The 20,241-nt window shown below is 45.7% G+C and overlaps 8 protein-coding genes across 8 annotated transcripts; 2 read left to right on the forward strand and 6 right to left on the reverse strand.

Annotated features, from left to right (window-relative positions):
• The first annotated feature begins 231 nt into the window (after positions 1-231).
• K450DRAFT_238346 (uncharacterized protein) lies at positions 232-2,756 on the forward strand. The gene is made up of 3 exons (XM_051588578.1): positions 232-300; positions 369-457; positions 680-2,756. The coding sequence occupies exons 1-3, from the start codon at positions 264-266 to the stop codon at positions 2,486-2,488; spliced, it is 1,935 nt and encodes a 644-aa protein (XP_051445141.1). The 5' UTR covers positions 232-263; the 3' UTR covers positions 2,489-2,756.
• Position 2,757: 1 nt separating this feature from the next.
• K450DRAFT_238348 (uncharacterized protein) lies at positions 2,758-5,607 on the reverse strand. The gene is made up of 4 exons (XM_051588579.1): positions 4,014-5,607; positions 3,749-3,938; positions 3,525-3,686; positions 2,758-3,450 (listed from the first exon to the last, which is right to left on the reverse strand). The coding sequence occupies exons 1-4, from the start codon at positions 5,440-5,442 to the stop codon at positions 2,850-2,852; spliced, it is 2,382 nt and encodes a 793-aa protein (XP_051445142.1). The 5' UTR covers positions 5,443-5,607; the 3' UTR covers positions 2,758-2,849.
• Positions 5,608-5,723: 116 nt separating this feature from the next.
• On the reverse strand, positions 5,724-7,401 carry K450DRAFT_280132 (uncharacterized protein; the record flags this gene model as incomplete). Its single annotated transcript, XM_051593355.1, has 1 exon — positions 5,724-7,401. One exon carries the CDS (start codon positions 7,399-7,401, stop codon positions 6,055-6,057), a length of 1,347 nt encoding a protein of 448 aa, XP_051445143.1. The 3' UTR covers positions 5,724-6,054.
• Positions 7,402-7,442: 41 nt separating this feature from the next.
• K450DRAFT_238350 (uncharacterized protein) lies at positions 7,443-9,018 on the reverse strand. The gene is made up of 2 exons (XM_051588580.1): positions 8,637-9,018; positions 7,443-8,495 (listed from the first exon to the last, which is right to left on the reverse strand). Exons 1-2 carry the CDS (start codon positions 8,986-8,988, stop codon positions 7,585-7,587), a joined length of 1,263 nt encoding a protein of 420 aa, XP_051445144.1. The 5' UTR covers positions 8,989-9,018; the 3' UTR covers positions 7,443-7,584.
• A 52-nt stretch (positions 9,019-9,070) lies between these two features.
• Positions 9,071-12,072, reverse strand: K450DRAFT_238356 (uncharacterized protein). The gene is made up of 9 exons (XM_051588581.1): positions 11,948-12,072; positions 11,726-11,883; positions 11,031-11,660; positions 10,795-10,966; positions 10,407-10,719; positions 10,040-10,341; positions 9,854-9,975; positions 9,440-9,782; positions 9,071-9,371 (listed from the first exon to the last, which is right to left on the reverse strand). Exons 1-9 carry the CDS (start codon positions 12,045-12,047, stop codon positions 9,112-9,114), a joined length of 2,400 nt encoding a protein of 799 aa, XP_051445145.1. The 5' UTR covers positions 12,048-12,072; the 3' UTR covers positions 9,071-9,111.
• Positions 12,073-12,113: 41 nt separating this feature from the next.
• Positions 12,114-15,274, reverse strand: K450DRAFT_238359 (uncharacterized protein). The gene is made up of 6 exons (XM_051588582.1): positions 15,163-15,274; positions 14,625-15,067; positions 14,054-14,509; positions 13,195-13,984; positions 12,764-13,115; positions 12,114-12,695 (listed from the first exon to the last, which is right to left on the reverse strand). Exons 1-6 carry the CDS (start codon positions 15,215-15,217, stop codon positions 12,383-12,385), a joined length of 2,409 nt encoding a protein of 802 aa, XP_051445146.1. The 5' UTR covers positions 15,218-15,274; the 3' UTR covers positions 12,114-12,382.
• Positions 15,275-15,340: 66 nt separating this feature from the next.
• K450DRAFT_238365 (uncharacterized protein) lies at positions 15,341-17,138 on the reverse strand. Its single transcript, XM_051588583.1, has 4 exons — positions 17,032-17,138; positions 16,912-16,960; positions 16,585-16,735; positions 15,341-16,482 (listed from the first exon to the last, which is right to left on the reverse strand). The coding sequence occupies exons 1-4, from the start codon at positions 17,099-17,101 to the stop codon at positions 15,676-15,678; spliced, it is 1,077 nt and encodes a 358-aa protein (XP_051445147.1). The 5' UTR covers positions 17,102-17,138; the 3' UTR covers positions 15,341-15,675.
• Positions 17,139-18,789: 1,651 nt separating this feature from the next.
• K450DRAFT_238371 (uncharacterized protein) lies at positions 18,790-20,173 on the forward strand. The gene is made up of 6 exons (XM_051588584.1): positions 18,790-18,968; positions 19,227-19,277; positions 19,360-19,492; positions 19,554-19,701; positions 19,771-19,855; positions 19,926-20,173. Exons 1-6 carry the CDS (start codon positions 18,823-18,825, stop codon positions 19,936-19,938), a joined length of 576 nt encoding a protein of 191 aa, XP_051445148.1. The 5' UTR covers positions 18,790-18,822; the 3' UTR covers positions 19,939-20,173.
• Positions 20,174-20,241: the final 68 nt, after the last annotated feature.

Below are 20,241 nucleotides of genomic sequence, written 5' to 3' on the forward strand. Positions count from 1 at the left end.
CAGCATATTGGTATCCTCATTATTTCCACTACATCTTCAGTGAATAGCTTGCAAGGTCCATCACTGTGAATGAACGAGCCTAGGGTGTGAGGGCTATCGATCAGGCAGAGTGGAGAATGGAACTCCGCGCGGCAGTGACTGGTTTTCATATTCATTGGTGGGCATTCACTTTGAGACAAAAAAAAAAAAAAATTAGCCTGAGCCTAATAAAGGCTTGCCCATTTCTCGTCCCTTTTTCTTTTCTTATACTTCGTACTTGAATCATGCCAGCTACTTTGAAAAGAAAATCTGACGACGAAGGTAATTATTCGCCCGTACTGATCTGCTTGTCCTCACACTATGTCTAACCCGGTGTCCTCCTTATCTAGTGTCTGTCGATTCGACCATGAGCAACGTTGTAGTCGACAAGAAGGATAAGAAGGAAAAGAAGGAGAAGAAAGAGAAGAAGGAAAAGAAGGAAAAGAAAGAGAAGAAGGAGAAGTCAGAAAAGAGAAAGCATTCTGATGATAGCAGCAGCGAAAAGAGCAGCAGCAAGAAGGTGAAGACAACCGAAGAAGAAGAAGTAACCACTGTTGTTGTCGATAAAGTCGCCCAGACGGTCGAGGAAACCACTCCTGCCAGCTCTGAAGATGAAATCCCCGAAAATTTGCGTTTGACCAGCTTCAGACTTTCACCACAGACTATCAAGAAACTGGAAGCCCGTGGCATCAAGTCCCTTTTCGACATTCAAGCTGCCACCTTTGATCACATCTACGACGGTAACGATATGCTTGCCCGTGCCCGTACTGGTACTGGTAAGACTCTTGCCTTCGCTCTTCCCATGATTGAGCGTCTCAATTCTGAAGACGACCGTGCCAACACTGGTCGTGGCCGCGCTCCCCGTGTCATGGTTCTCTGCCCTACTCGCGATCTTGCCAAGCAAGTGTGCGGTGACTTTGAAACCCTATCTAACTTGAAGACCCTCGCTGTCTATGGTGGTACTCCTTACCCTGAGCAAACCCAAGCTTTGCGTGAAGGTGTCGATATCATTGTCGGTACCCCTGGTCGTATCCAGGATCACATCAACTTTGGTAACCTCAAGCTCCATAACCTCAAGTTCATCACCTTGGACGAAGCTGATGAGATGTTGGATGTTCGTGGTTTCCAAGATGATATGTTCAAAGTTCTTCAAGTTGTCAAGGACCAAAAGCAGAACGCCAGAGATTACCAAACCTTGTTGTTCTCTGCCACTGTACCCGAATCTGTTTTGGAGACTATTCAACGCTTCTTGAGACCTGACTATACTCGTGTCGATCTCATCGGTAACTCCAAGAACCGTACCAACCAGAACATTCGCCACATTGCCATTCCCTCTTCTTATCAATCACGATCCGATATTATTGGCGATGTCGTCAATGTCTATGGTGGAACTGGTTTGACCTTTATCTTCTGTGCAACCAAGGCTGATGCCAACGAACTTGGTACCCATGAGAAGCTTAAGCAGGATGCTGCTGTCCTTCACGGTGACATTGCTCAATCTAGCCGTGAATCCACCATGAAGTCTTTCCGTGAGGGCAAGTTCAAGTGCATTATTTGTACCGATGTCCTTGCTCGTGGATTGGATATTCCTCAAGTCGATTTGGTTATCAATTGCCAACCTCCTAAAGATCCCGAAAGTTATGTCCATCGATCTGGTAGAACTGGTCGTGCTGGTCGTTCCGGTGTTTGCGTCACTTTCTACAAGCCCAACGAAGAAGGTCTTATCCAATATATTTCCAAGCGCACTGGTGTCAAGTTCGAAACCATGTCTGCTCCTCGTCCTGAAGACATCATCAAGGCTACCACTGAAGGAGCCATTGAGTCCATCAACAAGGTCAACCCCGATGTCTTGCCCCATTTCACTGCATCCGCTCAACAGCTGATTGAAGAACACGGTGCTGAGAAGGCTCTTTCCGCTGCATTGGCTTATATTTCTGGTTACCATGAAGGCATTGCCAGCCGCTCACTCCTTACCTCCCAAGAAGGTTTCGTTACACTTATGTTCACCTTGTCAAATGCCATTCAACACCCTGGCTATGTTCGCAACATCATCTCCCGTGAATTCCCCAACTTGGCTTACGAAGATGTTCGTGGTATGCGCATGACCAAGGATATGACCGGTGTGGTCTTCGATGTCTTGTCCAGCAAGGCTGAAATCAGAGAAGAAGATGGTGCTCAAGTCATCCTCCTCGCTGGCCGCAAGTGGTTCGATAAGCACAACATCACCATGACTGCTCCAGAGGTTCTTCCTGAACTTGCTGAACGTGATCGTCGCGATGGTCCTGGAGGCGGTCGCGGTGGTGGTCGTGGTGGTTACGGCGGTGGCAACCGTGGCGGTAATGGCTACGGCGGCGGCGGTGGTGGTGGCTATGGTGCTCGTCGTTCTGGAGGCGGCGGTGGTGGTGGTGGCCGAGGTGGTTACTCTGGCGGTAGCCGCGGTGGCTACAAAGGTGGTTACGGTGGTAGATAATTTAGACTAGAATCGGCGCTACAGGCGGCGCTTTAGACTCTCTTGAAAAATCCCTGTCTCTTTAACCTCTCTTGTTTCCCCTTCTTTTAATCTCTCTCTCTACTTTTGCATTTGCTCTCATCATGTATCTATAGATTCCATTTCAATCACCTCTTCTATTGCATTTTTCGACTCTTGCTAGAGCCTTCCGCCTTTTATTTTTTGTTTGATCGTATGTTGTTATACCAAGACAATAGAGAATACAGTTGTTTTTTATATATACAAGTGTGCAAGTTATTTTTCCACATGTGAGCCTTTGAACAGTTTGTTAGCGACACTCTAGATGGCTACTTTCTCATGCATGCAAAAAGAACGATCTATTTCAAGTCGGTGACTGATATGACTCCAACTTGGCCTGCGCTACGACTTGGGCCACCACAGGTCCTATGGGAGTATAATTTTGCATCCAGACCACTTTGAACACCCAGGCCTCTACATCCGCAACGGTATGAATGCACTGGTTGGGCACAGAAATGGAAATAGTGTTATCTGCACCTCGAGACCACGCAAGTCCTGCACATGGAGATCCAATATGCTCGATGATATCGCCTTGGGAAATAGGGATAGGAGACTTGATTCGCAGGGTATTGTTGGGTCGTTTGAGCGTTGTGATGTAGAAGGCATCGGCAGCAGAGGTAAAACGTAGGTCGCCCTCGTCGCTCGTCACCCACCAGTATGTGGTATTGTAAATCGCCTTACCGTTGACGGCAAGCCATGCGCCAATTCCCCTAAGACTTGCTTGTTGAGGCTCAGATATGCGGCCCTGAGCATCTGGGCCGACATCCAGAAGCAAATTGCCACCCTTACTGACTGAATCGACTAGTAGTTGGACCATGGAGCTCGCATTTGCATACTGGTCTGGACTAGTTCCTTGATTGTATCCAAATGAATGAGGATCAATACCTCGAGTGGTTTCCCATTTGCTACAACGTTAGATAAACCGTTAGACATTCATCATGTTAAAATACATAAAAAGCGGTACCGTTGGGGTACTTACTCGCGAGATGTGACAGCCAGCGTTGAATACTCAGGTGTAGAAAAATCGTTTGCTCTCATACCACAACGATCATTGATGGTCACTTCTTGGTTCCTGGCCTCGGCATTATTGAAAAACTTGGCCGCAAAAAACGTGGAATTGTTGACTCCACCGATGTCACACCTAGGGCAAAATATCAGTCTCATATAAAACATTGGACCAAATTGATATGGTCATACACTCACCAGATAATTTTGAGGTCATATTTCAGATCCACCAATTCGAGCAACTGTGGAAGCTGCAGCTCATTGACATAGTCTTTGAAGTCTGGACTGCCAGTGTAAGGCACCGATGCGCCTGTATAAGGATTTCGGGGAGTGTGGCCAAATGCGCCTGTAGTGGGGTAGGCAGAATTATACCATTCCGGCATAGAGACTATGCATTTATGTCAATAATCAATATGATATCCTCTGTTCGGCTGCAAGCACGAGTTTGGACAACATCACTTACAGTACAAGCCGGCCTTGAGATGACCATACTCTTTCTCTGCAACCTCCAGTACCTCATTGACAAAGTTGCGTTTGGGTCCCAATGCCACAAAAGATCTATTGCTGACCTTGGTATCCCACAAGGCTATCCCCTCATGATGCTTAGAGGTCAGCACAAAGTAATTGGCGCCACTCGCAGTGATCAGATCCAGCCATTCTCTAGGGTTGAAAAGCTGCGGCTGGAACAACGGTATGAAGTCATCGTATTCAAAGTGCTTGCCCCACGTTTTGGCGTGGTATTCGTACGTTTCATCCTGCGGGTGGTTGTAATTACTCCAGTACCATTCGCTGTACATGCCACCTGGTGGGCCCCACGCAGGGACAGAATACAACCCCCAATGAATGAAGATTCCAAACTTGTCTTGATCAAACCAGCGCGGCGCTTTGTGCTGCGATAAAGATTCCTCGTTAGGTTCCCAAGCATTTATTCCAAGCTGGAGAGGAATATTCATGGTGATGATCGCTACGTTGCTTCCTTTGATGCTCAACGCTGTAGCCAGGTTCCTTTTACCGAAAAACGAAGTTTGAACGCCAACATAGACTGTTCGCTTCTCTCCTCCTTCCAAGACATCCAAAACACCAGGAACAGTGGTGACTACTCCATGACCCAGTACAGACACTTTAACATTGGACCCATATAACCTTCTGGTCCCCGAGTTGTGGATGTCAACCTCGACCATTTGCCAGAGTCGACCGGATTCGTCGGGTATTTTGTTCGCAGTAGCGACGGCATGGGTGATGGCCAAATCTGTAGCAGAGCTGGCCATTTTACCTGCTGCAGCGAATATATGAAGAAGAGGGTGAAAAGAAGCCACTGGATCTCCCGCTGGTAGCGAGAGTTTGACAAGGGTTTTGGCTGGGTTGACATATACAGGAAGAGAGTACATGTGGCCATGAGATGGGACGGTGGAGCTGCCTTGGACAATGGTGGAAGTGGAAAAGGCACTGTAGGCACCTCCAGTTTGCCAGTCGGAAACGACGAACTTTGTGGTATCGCTTGTTCCATCACTGTATACAGCTGTAAGGTTCCCTACCGATGGGCCATGACTTGCCGTCACAAGCAGATACAAAGCACCATAGCGTCGCGGCGTCATCGGTATATCTTGACCAAACGCTGCAACGTTGTCATTCCCACCCATTCTCAGCTGATACGCCAGACTACCGACTCTAACCAACCCTGCGTTTCGAACTTCTTGCTCGGGAAATGCACCCCCTAGACCATCCAGATTTGCCGGAGACCCAGTGTTGCCAATTCCACGGTTATTGAAACTGTCAACCAGGGCTATAGGTGAAAAAATGGAGGCATCGGAAGTGCTAGTGATGACCAAAGGCGATGCACCGATGAGTGACAGGCTTAAGACGGTGACATACAGCGTAGCTAGTGTTCGCATCTTCGTTATGTATTGGGTGGCGCGGGCTTTATGCAGGGCAGTGACGATCGAATCGATTATCCCACGGTTGGAAGGGGATGTAATATGGTATAATCGAGCAGTTTATACAGTCTTTCTCGACCAGTCCAGCGTGAAAGTAGGCAGCACGGAATGAAGTCGATGACGCTAAGACAAAAGAAAGGTACGGCGCCGGTACCGCCTTGTTTAATTTGAATACTTCACGCATCCCGTGAATTTGTACGGACATCTGAGGTAGTTTACCGTATATGGACGCAGCAGCTGACGACTTGTGTGATTTTATTTAGGCATAAAAACAAGGTAAGGTCACTCTACTCTATCAAGTGGTGAGGATGCAATAAAGAGATGGAAAAGCACTGGTAATGACAGTCAGTGATGTGCAGACAAATTATAAACAGGTCAGGGCATCAAAAAAGGGGGAAGCAAATTTTCTAAGCAAGCAATTTTTAGCCGCCAGCCAGCCACTACGTTTCAAAAATGAAATGTGTGTCGTTCAAACAGGTAAACCGTCGTTATATACAAAAGCGTTGAAACAGTGACCACGAACACCATGTCATGTCGTCTACTATTCCTAATAAATCAAAAAGGTTTAAATCAAAGTTTGATATATATGCGTCTATAATCCATCAATGTGGCCACGGGCAATATCATAAGCACCACCCAAAAAAGACTCAGCACAAGACTGTCAAGGCCTTGTGGTAGCCATGATGAAAACATGATAGTTTGCATGGCTTGGTAAAGCGGGATACCAGACGGTACGTTGACGGCCCAAAATAAGTTGAGCACCAATTCCGACAAAATATAAATGACCGTACTATTGCGACCACAGGCCAAGAAAACATAGAGAAGGTAGGATAATGCGCGATAAGCAACGTTGGGGTGAGTGTGGTCAGCCAGACGCTTTATGTCGTAGAGATAAAAGCCGATGGCAAATAGGACGATGGATACAGAAGAAGTCAGCAGAGTGAAGGTAGGGGTCCACAATGGCTTGCCAATGGGTATGAAGGAGTTGAACATGCCGGCAATGCTAGCTAGACCTGCAGCCAGTAACTGCCAATGCGCAATGAGCTTGTACTGAACCAGTGGACGATGAAGCTCAGGTTTACGGCGGTTCAGGTGCATGCCGATCAGGAGACCGGACCAGGACGTAAGGAGGGAAGGCAGGGTAGAGATGGTTCCTTCTGGATCAAAGATACCCAACGAATGAGAGCCAAATAAGGCAGAATCAAACATGGTTTCCGTACAGCATGTTTCAGACAAGTCACCACGCGTCTGGCATGCCGGGTTATACACGGCAAAGGTCAAGCTCATCCACAGGATAAAAATGGTAGCCGGGTAAATGAAGTAGAGGTATCGACGGGGCCAAACAGCATCGGCTTTGGTTCCACATGTTATATAGAGCGCAGTGGTAACGACATAGCAGATTGCGGCTCGTTGAAGGACGCCCATGATTCTCCAGGTCTGCAGAAGGTCAGAGTCGGTAAAAGGGAAGGCATTGAGAAGCAAGCCGATGGCGAACAGCAGCACAAATCTTCTGGCGATTTTGAACATAGTTGGGTATTTAGGTTTGCGACGAACATTTTTGTAGGCAAAGGCAATGGCTACACCGGCTACGAATAAAAACAAAGGAAACACTTGATCGGCGATTAAATGGAATCCAAACCAGTCTACGTGCTGAAGAGCAGGATACGGATTATAACCTTGGTAGTTGACGATGATCATAAATAGCACTGCCACTCCACGCAAAGCATCCAATGACAAAAGTCGCTGAGCTGGCGGTGAAGTAGTGGTCGGAGACGAAGACGATACAGACTTGGTATCGGGAAAGTTCCAGCTACGGTCTGTAGATGAGTACCCCAGCAAAGTGGAGGTTGAGCCCGTTGAGTCGTAAATAGGTTGGATGGGCGGTTGTCTCGAAGCTGGTGGCGACAACAAGCTCATGCCTGGAAAAAGAAGCAAGAGAAAAAGGGATAAAGATTTTACCAGCGTTAAAGAAAGGCTTTATGGTTGGTCTCATAGGAGGAACGCCCAAAAGGTTTACAGTGAGAAAAAAATTTTATTTTTACATCCCATTTTTCGGTTTGGCTTTTACATGAGGAGAAAACGAATGTGCATCATTTTTGTTCATAGTTGCTGTTGCAAACCTGAAGTATAGGCTCCAAAGGATGGTTTTTCTTCATGGTTATGATTAGCTGACTCCGCTGTATCAGTGGATATGGAGGGTTTTTCCGCTGACTCTAAGGGAATGCTAGTGAACGAAGTACTGTCAACGGCTGAATCTAAGGGATTGCTAGTGAACGAGGTACTGTCAACGGCAGAGGTAACAGGGTCAACCATTGAGGCAACAGGTAACTGTGCGATTTGATCCTGCAGAAAGCCAGGGATAATGGGTTCAACTGGAGGAAGTTCTGACTCCGCAGCCGGTAACTCGGTGATATCTCCCGTCACAGCGGTCAAAGATGCAGCAGTAGGCTCTGTTGGAAGGGTTGAAAGCGGGTTGGCTATAGCTGGTACAATGGGCTCGGTGGTGTCTTCAAGAGCGGTGTTCGATGGAGTCGTGTCAACAGCAACATCGGCGAGTGTTTCAGCAGCGACCTCTGCTTGAATCGGGGTACTGTCAAGAACCGCTGGAGCAGGGTCGATAGGAGTATCGGTAACTTCTGCTTGGATGGTTGTGATCGGGGTGGTGTCAACCACAGCTGGAACGGAATCCGTTGCTGGTACAGTGTTCGTGGGCTCCGAAACTTGGCCACCACCATTCATAGACGGTTCATTTTTTTGAGTGACGGAAACGGACTTTCCAGTCATGGACTCAATACCTTGTGCAATACTTTGAGCAGGCGACACACCGATTTTCAAACTCTTGATACGCCCGCCTTTTTCGATGACTACATGAGAACGCTTGACACCTCCACCATTGCCAGACTGATTTTTGGTCACTCCTAAGCGCTTAAGCACATCCCCCTTGGGGTCACACAAGAGTTCATATGGTAGCGAATACTTTGTTTTCCATGTAGTTTGAGCCTTGGGAGAGTCTGTGGGGTGGTGCGCGGTTAATATTTTTTTTTTTTGTTACAAAGCCATGAAATAAATAAATTAACCGATGGACCGAACCCATCGCCAAATTTTCCACTCAACCAGCGTCCCACGGCATATCCAATACCATTATGACTTACCATAGCTCATACCATAGACTTTCCAGCCATCGGCCACCACCTCCTCATACCTATCACGGAAACCGCATGCTTGCGTAGTGCATCCAGGTGTATTGGCGCGAGGGTAAAAGAAGATGAGCAACCCAGATTCTTTAGCAAGATCCTGCACACGTACTTCTTCGCCGGTATTCGTAGTGACTGGACTCAAATCCTCAGGAAGTTCGTCACCCTCTTTCAGTAGTGTGATTGTTGACTCCAACTTTGGTTTTTTAGCGGATGCATCACTTCGGGAGCGAGTTAATCGAGTAGTGGGGGCTTGGATAGTGCTAATCGCTTCAGAAGCAGCTGATGCGGCCTTTCTTTTGGGTGGCATGGTTGAAAAGAAGAAGGTAGAAAGATGAAGCGGGATAGAAAACCATGCGAAATACATGCTTAAAGAGCCTCGCGGGGGCCAATCTGTTTTAACAGTCACAAGAACGTCATTTTATTGTAGAACTTATTCTTCCATGGCATCTATCTCCATGGCTTTACTTTCACCGCCTGCTGAAATAGCGTGATTCAATCCGCCTTTCCAAAGCTTGGTATTCCACTTGGGGAAGACTCGTTTGTATAAATACATCATGACGGTATCTTGCTGAGTAATGGGACCGTCAAACATGCACTTTACATAACCGTGGGTACCGAGAGATTCTTTGATGTGACCAGTGCGGCCATACTTGGTAGTCAATTGCACAGGCTTGAACCAATGGACATCCTCTGGGAAAAAAAAAGGTGTGAGCAATGGACGAGTCAATATTTGGGCATTAACCCAACCTTTTACTTACCGGAATTGAAAAACATGAATCGAATGACAGCAGAGCGCTTATGAATCTTGTATGGATGACCAGAAAGAATAATACGCTTGGCTACGATTCGCCTGGTGTCAGTGTCCATGAATGAACCAACCGACACTAAGATAGGATCGTTGACATCGTCGGTTTCCTTATAGAGCAAGCACGGCACTTTACCGAATACCGTAGGAGCATAGATGGTGGCAACCGATGGTTTGCCCATTTGCAAGAACCGCTCATACTTGTGAACATTATTGTGACCCTTTCCATTACCTCTCTGTGAATAAATGGGTCGAACTTCCATTCGTCTAAAGCCCATATGTAATATCATGGCATCCTATGTGTGAAATAAGGTTTAGTCAAGAAGGGACACCCAGGCAATGAAAAAATATACATAGATATATATACCTTGGACTTTACAGGCTCTTCGTAAGCGTTGTCACGAGAGATCTGGAAGTTAAGAACTGTCATCTTGTGTTCGTATTGCAAAAGACCAAAGACGACGAACGGCCGTGATGGACTATATGATTCTATAGAGGCAAAGGGGTTAGTGTCTCTACTGGCTGAGCTGTAAACACATACGAAAAGGCTTACCATAAGCTTCTTTGGGAACGTCTTTTATATACAAGGTGATTCTTGTTCGCGCTCTGAACTTGCCGACAAGATTTTGTGTCAAGATTCTGTTCTTGGTTCTATTATAATTTTCGTATTGGAAAATACGGGAGTAGTCTATTGGGAGGTTTTCGTATGGATCCCAAGGGCTAGTTCTGAAAGATTGCAAGCCACGATACCGCGCAAATCGAACTCGGGCAGGTGTATCCAATGGCGTATCGACTTCGTCTGGGAAATCGGTATGTGACTTGAGCTCTTTTTGGCGAGCGAGGTATTCTTGGAGCCTAGGGTAGTGTACAAATTAGTACAGCGGGTTAGCAGGGTAAAAAAAAAAAAATGCCAAACTTACTGTCTATCTTCTTCTTCGGCATCAAACTCATCGTCTTCGTCAGTCTTCTCCTTGCCGTTCATGTCTATGAGTTCGTATTCTTCATCATCATCATCAAATGAGGGGAATTCTGAATCGGCACCAGCAGGTTCAACATTCTCATCGTCATCCTCCATCATATCTTGTCCTTCTTCATCTTCATCAACGTCACTGTACTCGTCCTCTTCGTCAACGATCCACGCAGCTTGGTAGGCCGACGTTCCCTTTGGCACAAGTTTTGTCACCTTTCCTTCGGAATCCATAGGCTGACCACCATTCATTTGTCGTACTCTCTCTGTGAATGGCAAGGCAAGGTTAGTTTCTATGATGCTCTCATAGATACGTACGACACATTTGTAAATGTCCTTACCATCTGCCTCGGCCAATTCTTCTTCGGTTGGCCATGTTTGTTCATTTTCCATGAAATCAGGCTCGTTCTCAGAGACCAAATCATCCTGCTCGTCTGGATTAGGGATATCAAGCACAGCAGAGTCCTCCTGCATATCGGATACTTGAGCAGATGAAACTGGGGCCGACATGATCTGATGAGGGAGTTAAGTGCGAGTCCATGACAATAGCCATTACAGTCATCCTCTGTGTGCTTACCTTCTCAATTTGGAAATCGCCATAGTTTTGCAAATGAACAAGACGGTTGGCATTAAAGGGACATCCTCTAGCAACACCAGTCACTTTGAGAGTACCAAGTTCGCCTTCCTGCTCCTCAAACTCAACGTTTTCAGCCAACAAGTAGGGATGTTGTTCGCGCCACTTGATGGATCGAGGTCTTTGAGTGGCAAGCATACGCAAAACGGTCATGGCTTCGGCCTCGGTATCAAGGGTGTGCACTCTTGCTTCCTCGGGGTAGAACTGTTGCACGAAAGCGACGAGAGACTTTTTGATGTTGGCGCGAAGTTTGGGTGAGGTGCGTTCGAGATGCTGAACAACAGGAATGGGAGACACGAGACCTTGGTTCAAAACACCCAACAAACAGGTGATGCCAAACTTATCGACTTCAACCTCGGCGGACATAAGCATGATGGTGAAATCAGCGACCTTCATGGCATCCATCACGTCGATAAAATTGCGCTGCAAAGGCACAAATTGGAATTTGTGCTTGAATCGCTCAGATTGCATGTTGAGCGGTCCGGGAGTTTGAGGCACAGGTTGATCCACAGCCTTGTACAAATTCTGAATAGCCAAATCCATATCGATGTCTGGGCAGAGGGGCAATACAGCCTGTGGAACAAGAAGTCAGGTTTTGTATAGGGTGATTGAACCGATCATCGACAGGATGTACCTACCACAATCTTTGGAGCTCCGTCTTTGCCTTCAAACACTCGAGTGGTCTCGTAAACTTCGCTACGTTTCTTTTGTTGCGCTACTCTAGCTGCATGGCGACGGTCGGCCTTGTTGCTCGGTCCCTGACCTCGTTGCTTAATGGAGGATCGGTTGATTTTACCTATAATTCAAGGGTTAGATCTCGAGGACAAAAGCGTCCATTGAGGGCTTCTGAGGACACATACCCTTTGATTTTTCTTTCAATGAATTCTTGGAAGCATGCTTTGACTTGAACGGCTTATTGCTCTGTTTCAAGCCGCCTGACCTGTGGCGAAATGAGTCCATGTTGGCAAAGCTTTTTGAATCGCAGAAAAAAAAAAAAAAAAAAGTTTCTATAAATTTTAAAAAAACTCTTTTTTCGTGACTGCCAATTTTTTATTTCCAAAGGATATGAAAGAACAGAAGTGAGGTGGGATGGGTGGAGAGTATATGGGGGGAAGAAGTAAATTTGTTATGTATGTATAAAAAAAAAAAGAGGTTGAATGTGCAATGATATGTGCTGAGGCAGGGTGGTTCCTCAGCACAGAGTGTATTGTATGTGCTTGGTGTGATGCTTGTTGGTGGACGGGATCTGCTCAGCTATATTTCGTTTTTTGGTTGGAAGGTTGGTGGAGTACTTTTTAGATTTGAGAAATGGTAGAAAGGCCATAGATGAGAATGGCCTGCTTTTTGGCTTGGACGGTCAATAGATTGACATGGCATTTTTCTTCGTCTCTTAGGCTTAAGCCAAAATTCTTCCAATCGTGATAGCGAATTTCTTGAGGTGAATAGCACACCTTCTGGATGTAAGCTTTGTTTTGATTGGTAAGGTATGTGGAGATATCCGAATAATCATAATCTTCCTTGGTGACTCCAAATAATTTGAGAGCATAATACCACATGGCGTTACGCAGTGGTCCAGTATCGACTGAGCTTTCGGTCTGGTGGAAAATGCTTTTTTTGATGATGACAGTTAGAAGCTGCTTGTATGGTAAAGTAAGTTAAAAAGTCGATGCTCTTACCTCCAATCGCTAATGTTGACGACTTCATCGAACTCGGCATCAAGACAGTCACCAATACCAGGAAGGAACTGGTTGATGATATCACAGCCTTCGTCTTCCCAGCAGTATTCGCTTAGCATGAACTCATTGTTATCGTCGCTTTGGCTGAACTTGGTACGCTGAATTTTAGCGTTGGCAGATGGATCAATAAAACGATCAAGGTCCTCAAGGACGATGTTAGCTCTAGATGACAACTTGCTACAATGAGTCGTTGAGGAAGAGATATCAGAGGATGCATTGGTATGAATGCTCAAGGCACTGATGCGGGAAGCTCGAGAAGGCGATTCTGCAAACGAAACATGATGATCATCTTCTATAGGAACCGTTAGTACCATGCCAGTCAAGGTTTTTATACGTATATATATAAAAAAGGGTTAGGCAAGTGGGCTTACCTTCGTCATCCACTGTTTCCTCTGGTACAGTCTCGGGACGTTCATCCGCAACAGCAAGGCTTTCGGTGACAAAATCTTTCAGACCAGAATCCTTCTTCTTCTTTAGGATTGAAATGAGTACGCTCGTACGTCTCAAGCTGATGGGATTAGACAGGTCATCTTCATCCGTGGCCTCTTCTTCGCCTGCTTCACCAAATTGCTGCTTTTCCCAATTTTCATCACCCTCCAATAAACGTACGCCAAGGCCGAGTCCCATATCAGATGAGAACGCCTCGGGTTGCTTCGCGACAGGCTGATTCTCATCCAAATCATCGTTCCAGCCGGTGGCGGAGGCTGCAGCTTTGAAGGCGTCGTGTTCATTGGGCAAAGGGTGTCGTACAACGATATGTTCATCCAGTTCATGCTCGATGCCAGCACTTTGATGGTTTTGGGGAGCCCCAGCTATAAAATAGCCACCTCGGGTATCGATTTCAGGCACAATGCCACAGCCAAGGACAAAGCTGCTCAAGCTATGGAATGTAGCAATGACAACGATGGCCTGGATTAATTCGCCTTTGGTCCAAGAATCAGTAACAGGATTACCGCCATTTCTACAGTGCAAGAGATCGTGAATGTGATTTTCCGTCAGAGCCCATGGTTGCCTTGCCAGAAGGACCAAGAGAGTAGAAATGTTGCGAAGTTTAAGTGGAACATAGTCAATGCCCTTAAGCCAGGATGGATCGCCTCCATATTGGAGGAAATAAAGCTTTTGAAGCGACACCAAGTATTGGCACTTGTGTTCTGCAGCAGCCTATTTTGATGTGGGTGGGTTAAATTTTATGCATATACAAAAAGTGACAAAGTGGCGGTTTTTTCTTACCAGAAGGCCAAGATAGCTTCTCCAGGTTCGCTCCAAGGGGCCGACTGAAGATCGCATAATCTGATGGTAGGCAAGATCGAACTTTTCAAAAAAGGTGGGAAAGAACGCCAAGAGTCGAAAAGTGTTGGAGAGTCTTCCACTGTCTAAGTAATTTTTAACCATCAAATCTCTAATGTATTGATCTGAAGGTTGTCCCATAGGCGCTTCTTCATCATCATCAGAGTGACAATTTTCATCGTCAGCTTCTACGAGAGGACCGCCGTTGATGATGGTATCGTTGTGATCATTGCTGAAGGTGGAGCTTGCGCCGTCTGACCAGGGCGAAATAGAGATATTGGCAGGTCGAGGGTAAAACACATGGGCGGATGACGAGGATTCGAGTGAAAAGACGTCTTCTGGATGCACAAAGAACGAAGGTGATACGTTGACTGGTTCTGGAATGGTGATTGCGCTTTCCTATATAAAGGATATTTGGGTTAGAGAACAGAAATAGGATGAGCGAGAAAGTTCGGAGCGTGTGAGCGGTATTCTATGGAAAGTTAAAGCGGACAAACGGGATGTTGCCACAAACCTTTAGCTTCCTCAAAAAGTCTTTGAACGTCTTGCGAACATCCCGAAATGGACAGGTAATGGACAAGCGTACGATGGTCAACAAGTAGTTGTGAAGTTTTTCAGCAGCTTCTTCGGTCTCGGGATCAGAAGGTAACTCAGCGTCATTGTCTGAGAGTTCTCGTAAACTTTCCACCGAAGGGTGCTGCGGGTATGTCTTTTCTTGCTCGTACAAGTAGCCGTCAAAGTGCGTTTGTCCAGGGTTGGGCGTATTTGGAGCAGATGTATCAGTGGAAGCGGCCGATGCTTTGGAAGGTGAGTTGGGTGGGTATGCGGCGTGAATATACGATTTTGTTACATCAACGATTCGTTCAAGAGCGATGGCTCGGTCGTCTGGATCATCTGACTGCAGGCCCTTGAACAGCAGAATACGAAGTCTCGAGGATTCTACTCGACGTGCTCGAGCTACATAACACAAAAATAAATGATTAGAAACCAACAGACAGAGGGTCTCAGGAACGAGATGGAGATCCGTGGCAAAGCACTTTGGAAATGCTTACCATCTTTAGCGGTTGCAGCAGCAATGTCATAATCATTGCTCTCCAAGCTATTCATCTTGCTCAATGTCGATGTCAGGAAATAATGATTGAAAAACCGTCGAAGGAAAAGAGAAGAAAAAAAAAGATGGTCCTCCCAAGTTAGAGAACCCCGTCCCCATGATCATTAACATTCCAAACTCCGCACGCACACAGGCCAACTACGCTTCTTTCTCTGAGGAAGATGACCTCATATCATCCTTTGTTCAGGCTTATTTTGTATGAAATATGATCACCAGTCATGCTTCAATGATAGAAGGTAGAAGATGCCAAGGAAAAGCGAAGAAGCAGCAAGAAGGAAGTATGGTTTTTGTAATTTATTCCATTATGTTTGATGAGTGCATCATACGTTCGTTATTGCTACACTTTTGAGATGGATGGGGGGAGGAGAGACACAATATAATTTTTCTTTTTACAATAATGGACTGCGATCATACATGCCGTAAAGCAGCATCACGCACACACACTTATAAGAATCTAGTTACGCTTGACGTTACCGAGATGCTCGCAAGCTTCTTGGATACGCTTGATCATGGTCTTCTCACCCTCACGGACGAAGACACGGGGATCGTAGTACTTCTTGTTGGGCTTGCTGGCACCTTCGGGGTTACCGACCTGAGTGGCGAGGTACTCCTTCTTGGCGTTGAAGTAATCTCTGAAACCGCAAAGGTAGGCCCATTGGGTGTCAGTGTCAACGTTCATCTTAACAACACCGTGGGAGACAGCAGTGTTGATATCTTGCTGAGTGGAGCCGGAACCACCGTGGAAGACGAAGAAGACGGGCTTGTCATCTTCAGACTTGAGTTGCTCCTTGACATAAGCTTGGTGCTTGCCGAGAAGCTCAGGGTGCAAGCGGACGTTACCAGGAGCATAGACACCGTGAACGTTACCGAAAGCAGCAGCAATGGAGAAAAGATCAGTGATCTCAGAGAAAGCCTTGTAGATATCCCAGATATCCTCAGGCTGGGTATACAAGGAAGCATTGTCAACGTTCTCGTTGTTAACACCATCCTCCTCTCCACCAGTGATACCGATCTCCATCTCGAGAAGACAGCCGATGGGTGCAAGACGCTTCAAGTATTGGAGACAGATCTCAATGTTCTCCTCCTTGGGGTCCTCAGAGAGATCCAACATGTGGGAAGAGAAGAGGGGTTCACCGTGAGCCTTGAAGTAAGCCTCATCAGCCTCAACCATACCATCGAACCAGGGAAGGAGCTTCTTGGCGCAGTGGTCAGAGTGAGTGATGACGGGAATGCCATAGGCGGCGGCGACAGAGCGAACGTACTGTAAAATAAAAAAATCCAAAGCAACGCAAAGAAAAAAAAAATTGAGTCTCAGCTACACTATGTTATCAAGATATCGTTATCAAGGCGATTATGATCTTACATGAGCACCAGCGACTGCACCGAGGATAGAGGCCTTTTGACCTTCGTTGCTCAAACCCTTACCAGCAAAGTAGGCAGCACCACCGTTGGAGAATTGGATGATGATGGGAGAACCAATATCACGAGCAGCTTCGAGAGCAGCATTGACGGTGCTGAAGTTTAAAGCACACGCGAGAAAAAAAAAAATCTCGTTAGAACCACGCTCATAACAATCAATGCTGATCAGTGAAAGCGTCACAGCTCGCCCAAACGCATCTAACGCGCAAGTCTTCTCGAGAAAACAGTAGTTCCTCGATGAATCCCCCGAGCAAACTCAATAAAAACTTACCTGGTGGAAGTACAGTTGATAGCGGGAATGGCGAACTTGTTGGCCTTAGCTATCCGAGACATAAATCGTCAGTTAGGTGAAGATCATTATGATGATCAAAAACATCAGAGCATAACATACCATAGGCGAAAAGCTTGCGAAGGTTGTCACCAGTGACAACTCCAGCGGGAACGATATCGAGAAGACCCATGTTTATGTTCTTGTTATTAGTAGAAAGAAGAGATAGCAGACAAGTGTTGGGCAGCAACGTGGACATTAAATTGGCCCCCAAAAATTTCGTTGCATCATCACGTTTTCCGAGCTATTCCATGGCGCCCCCGGTTACCTATAATCCAGCTCCGATCTCACTATAGCGCTTTAACGCTGAAGTCATAATGAACTAGCTTGTCTTTACAAGCGACGTGAAATGAAAAATAGTCCCATTTTTACACTGAAACTAGAGAAGCTGGTAATGAATGTAATAGCGTCACATTTGCATGATAGCTGGACCTTTGCGAACAATGTCATCATCACATGAACAATAGCCCAACCATGAACACTGACCGAAGTTCCCACGGCTTCGCTCTTCTTCAGCTTCATGCCATCCGTTTATACCCGTGCTTTCCGTTCATACCAATTTTTGGCAGCCGCACCTTGTCAGCTTAGAAAACCCCTGGTACTAACGCTTACGTCTGTGACCTTGCGGATCATGATTTTCTCGGTCTGTTAAACTGTCTGCATGTACTGGCATTGTCGGTCAAAGGCCAAATAGAGAGATAATGGTGCATCGGCCATAGCGAGAAAGCTATTCTGGCACATGCTCCTTCTTTGGCAATGATCCGTACCTGAGGGCGGGCAAATTTTCATGTCCCTGAAATGTGGGTTCTATCGGCCAATATGGAAAATTTTAAGCATCCTTGACTGGTTATCACTGTAATGCTGTGTCCCGCACAGTTGGTCATATTTATTACAAAGGAAAAAATAGCCGCCGTAATGTGTGATGTTTTTATTATATGTCAGACCAGTGCAGGTTAAAAGAAACGATTTTCTTATAGCTGGAGGCAGTACAAAATGGCATTCGAACTATACCCATGATGTACTTGTTTTGTGGTCGCTGGATCAAAGATCGCAACTCGATGTTATCACAGGTGTCTCTTCATACGCTACGGTTCCCATTTCTTTTTTATGCAACCGATGTAAGCTTGACAGGTGCAGTTCAATTCATTACCAGATGAGACCCCGAGTTCCCTGACGCGTCGACCCCCTGGGCCCTCTTTCGTTGCGGCGGACATTGACTGGAGGTGACTGGCTTCTTCTTTACCCCCATCTGCGGTGAAATACTTTATAAATTGACTATGAATTGACCAGACGCTTAACAACGCCGCCAGGAAATACTTCACGTCGCTAAGATAGACTATTTTTTTTTCCTCTAATCTTTCTAATTTTGCTCAAAGCTTCGTGGTGCTAAATTGCAATTGCATCCCTTTCATATCATCTGTGTAGAGTAGATCCAAACCACTTGACGATCTGTCTATTCCCCTTGTTCATGTCAACAATAGATTTGCAGCATTAATAAAATTCAGAGCGCTCCTTTTGTTTCTCCTCTAACCTAAATCTGGACGGTCAATCACTATCTGCTCACAGCAGTAAAGCTGTCCCTGTGTACAGGAGATATCCTTTTTATCATTCTCGGTTTCTCTCATCATGAATACCGTAAATAAATGCGTTGAACATTACATTGTGAGCGATGTGGTCAATATAGATTAAACACACAGCATTATGCTTCATTGTCTCTGTTTGCCTTTTTTTTTTTTTTTTTGGGAGCTGGCAAAGATCAAAGTCACGAAATTCAGTTCCAGTGAAAGAGTTTTGAGAAATTTGAGTGTGCGCCCTTGGCTTTCGCGTCTTTTTCCTCTTGAACTCACAGTAAACATGAGCTCATCAACTACTCGCGGCTCTTCTCGTTCAAATACCACTGAATCACTATCAAATTCTACAACTGAAAACGCACCACCTTCCTCCAAAACTGCCACAAAGAAAAAGGATTCCTCCAAATCGCTCAGCAGCAGTGCTAAACGGTGAGTCATGGACCTTTTTTTCAAACATAAACAGGTTATTCAACCGCAAACCCCCGTCAATCGGTGTTTACTGCGGCAGCTCCAGTCAAATCCACATCGTATCGACAAGCTATTCTAGTGTTGATGACATGAATGACTGTTTGCGATCATCTTCCAACTTTAAATCACCGGCCAATGCATTTCTTCTTTTTTTGACGCGTTCTTCTTTCTCACCGGTCATGTGCCTTGAACTAATAAGTTATCTTGTTTAATTCACAGTATACAAAAGGAACTTGCAGAAATCTCTCTAGATCCGCCGTCAAACTGCAGGTATGGCACTTTTTTGCATGCATGTGAACCATCTTCAAAATGCCGACCGCCTAACTTTGACTAATCGCCACCTTCTTTCCAGTGCTGGTCCAAAGGGAGATAACCTTTACGATTGGGTATCCACCATTGCTGGTCCTGCTGGGTCTCCATATGCAGGCGGTATCTTCTTTTTGGACGTTCACTTTCCTCAAGAATACCCGTTCAAGCCTCCCAAGGTATGTGCCAATCAAATGTGTTCACCTGACCTCGGAAAACTTCCATCTAACTCCACTGTAGGTTGTGTTCCGAACTCGTATTTATCACTGCAATATCAACAGTCAAGGTGCTATCTGCTTGGACATTTTGAAGGATAACTGGTCTCCTGCACTCACCATATCAAAGGTGTTGCTCTCCATTTGCTCGCTTCTTACTGACGCTAATCCACGTAAGTGAAAGCAAAAGCACTTTATATTCCACTTCATCATCCTACAATTGCTAACATCCTTTACTATAGATGACCCACTTGTCGGAAGTATTGCACAACAGTACCTTAATGACCGAGAAGAGCATGATAGAACGGCAAAGGAATGGACTAAGCGGTACGTAACTGTTGACAGCAGCACTTGCAGATAACTTTGGATGAAATGACTGACCTCTTCTCTTCATTAGCTATGCATGCTAATCAGGCATTATTAATATCTCCATATTGACAATTTCATGAACGTTATATGATTGTATCGTACTGACACAAAACATGGACATAGCTTTTTTTCTGTCTTTCATTCTTCATAAGTACGTGCACCATTGGTTCATCAAAGAGGTCCTCCTTCTGTCTTTCTTTTTTATCTTTTCTTTTAGTAGCAAAATATTTCATGTAAAATAATAAAGCCAAACCATCTTATCATGAACATCTTCAACCTTTTCTGTATGAAAATTTACAAGCCTGTTGAAAAAAGTATAAAAATGAGGTCGGTCCTTGCTCCAG

The sequence above is a fragment of the Umbelopsis ramanniana genome (assembly GCF_025399195.1).
Source record: "Umbelopsis ramanniana AG unplaced genomic scaffold K450scaffold_23, whole genome shotgun sequence".
Taxonomy (NCBI): Eukaryota; Fungi; Mucoromycota; class Umbelopsidomycetes; order Umbelopsidales; family Umbelopsidaceae; genus Umbelopsis; species Umbelopsis ramanniana.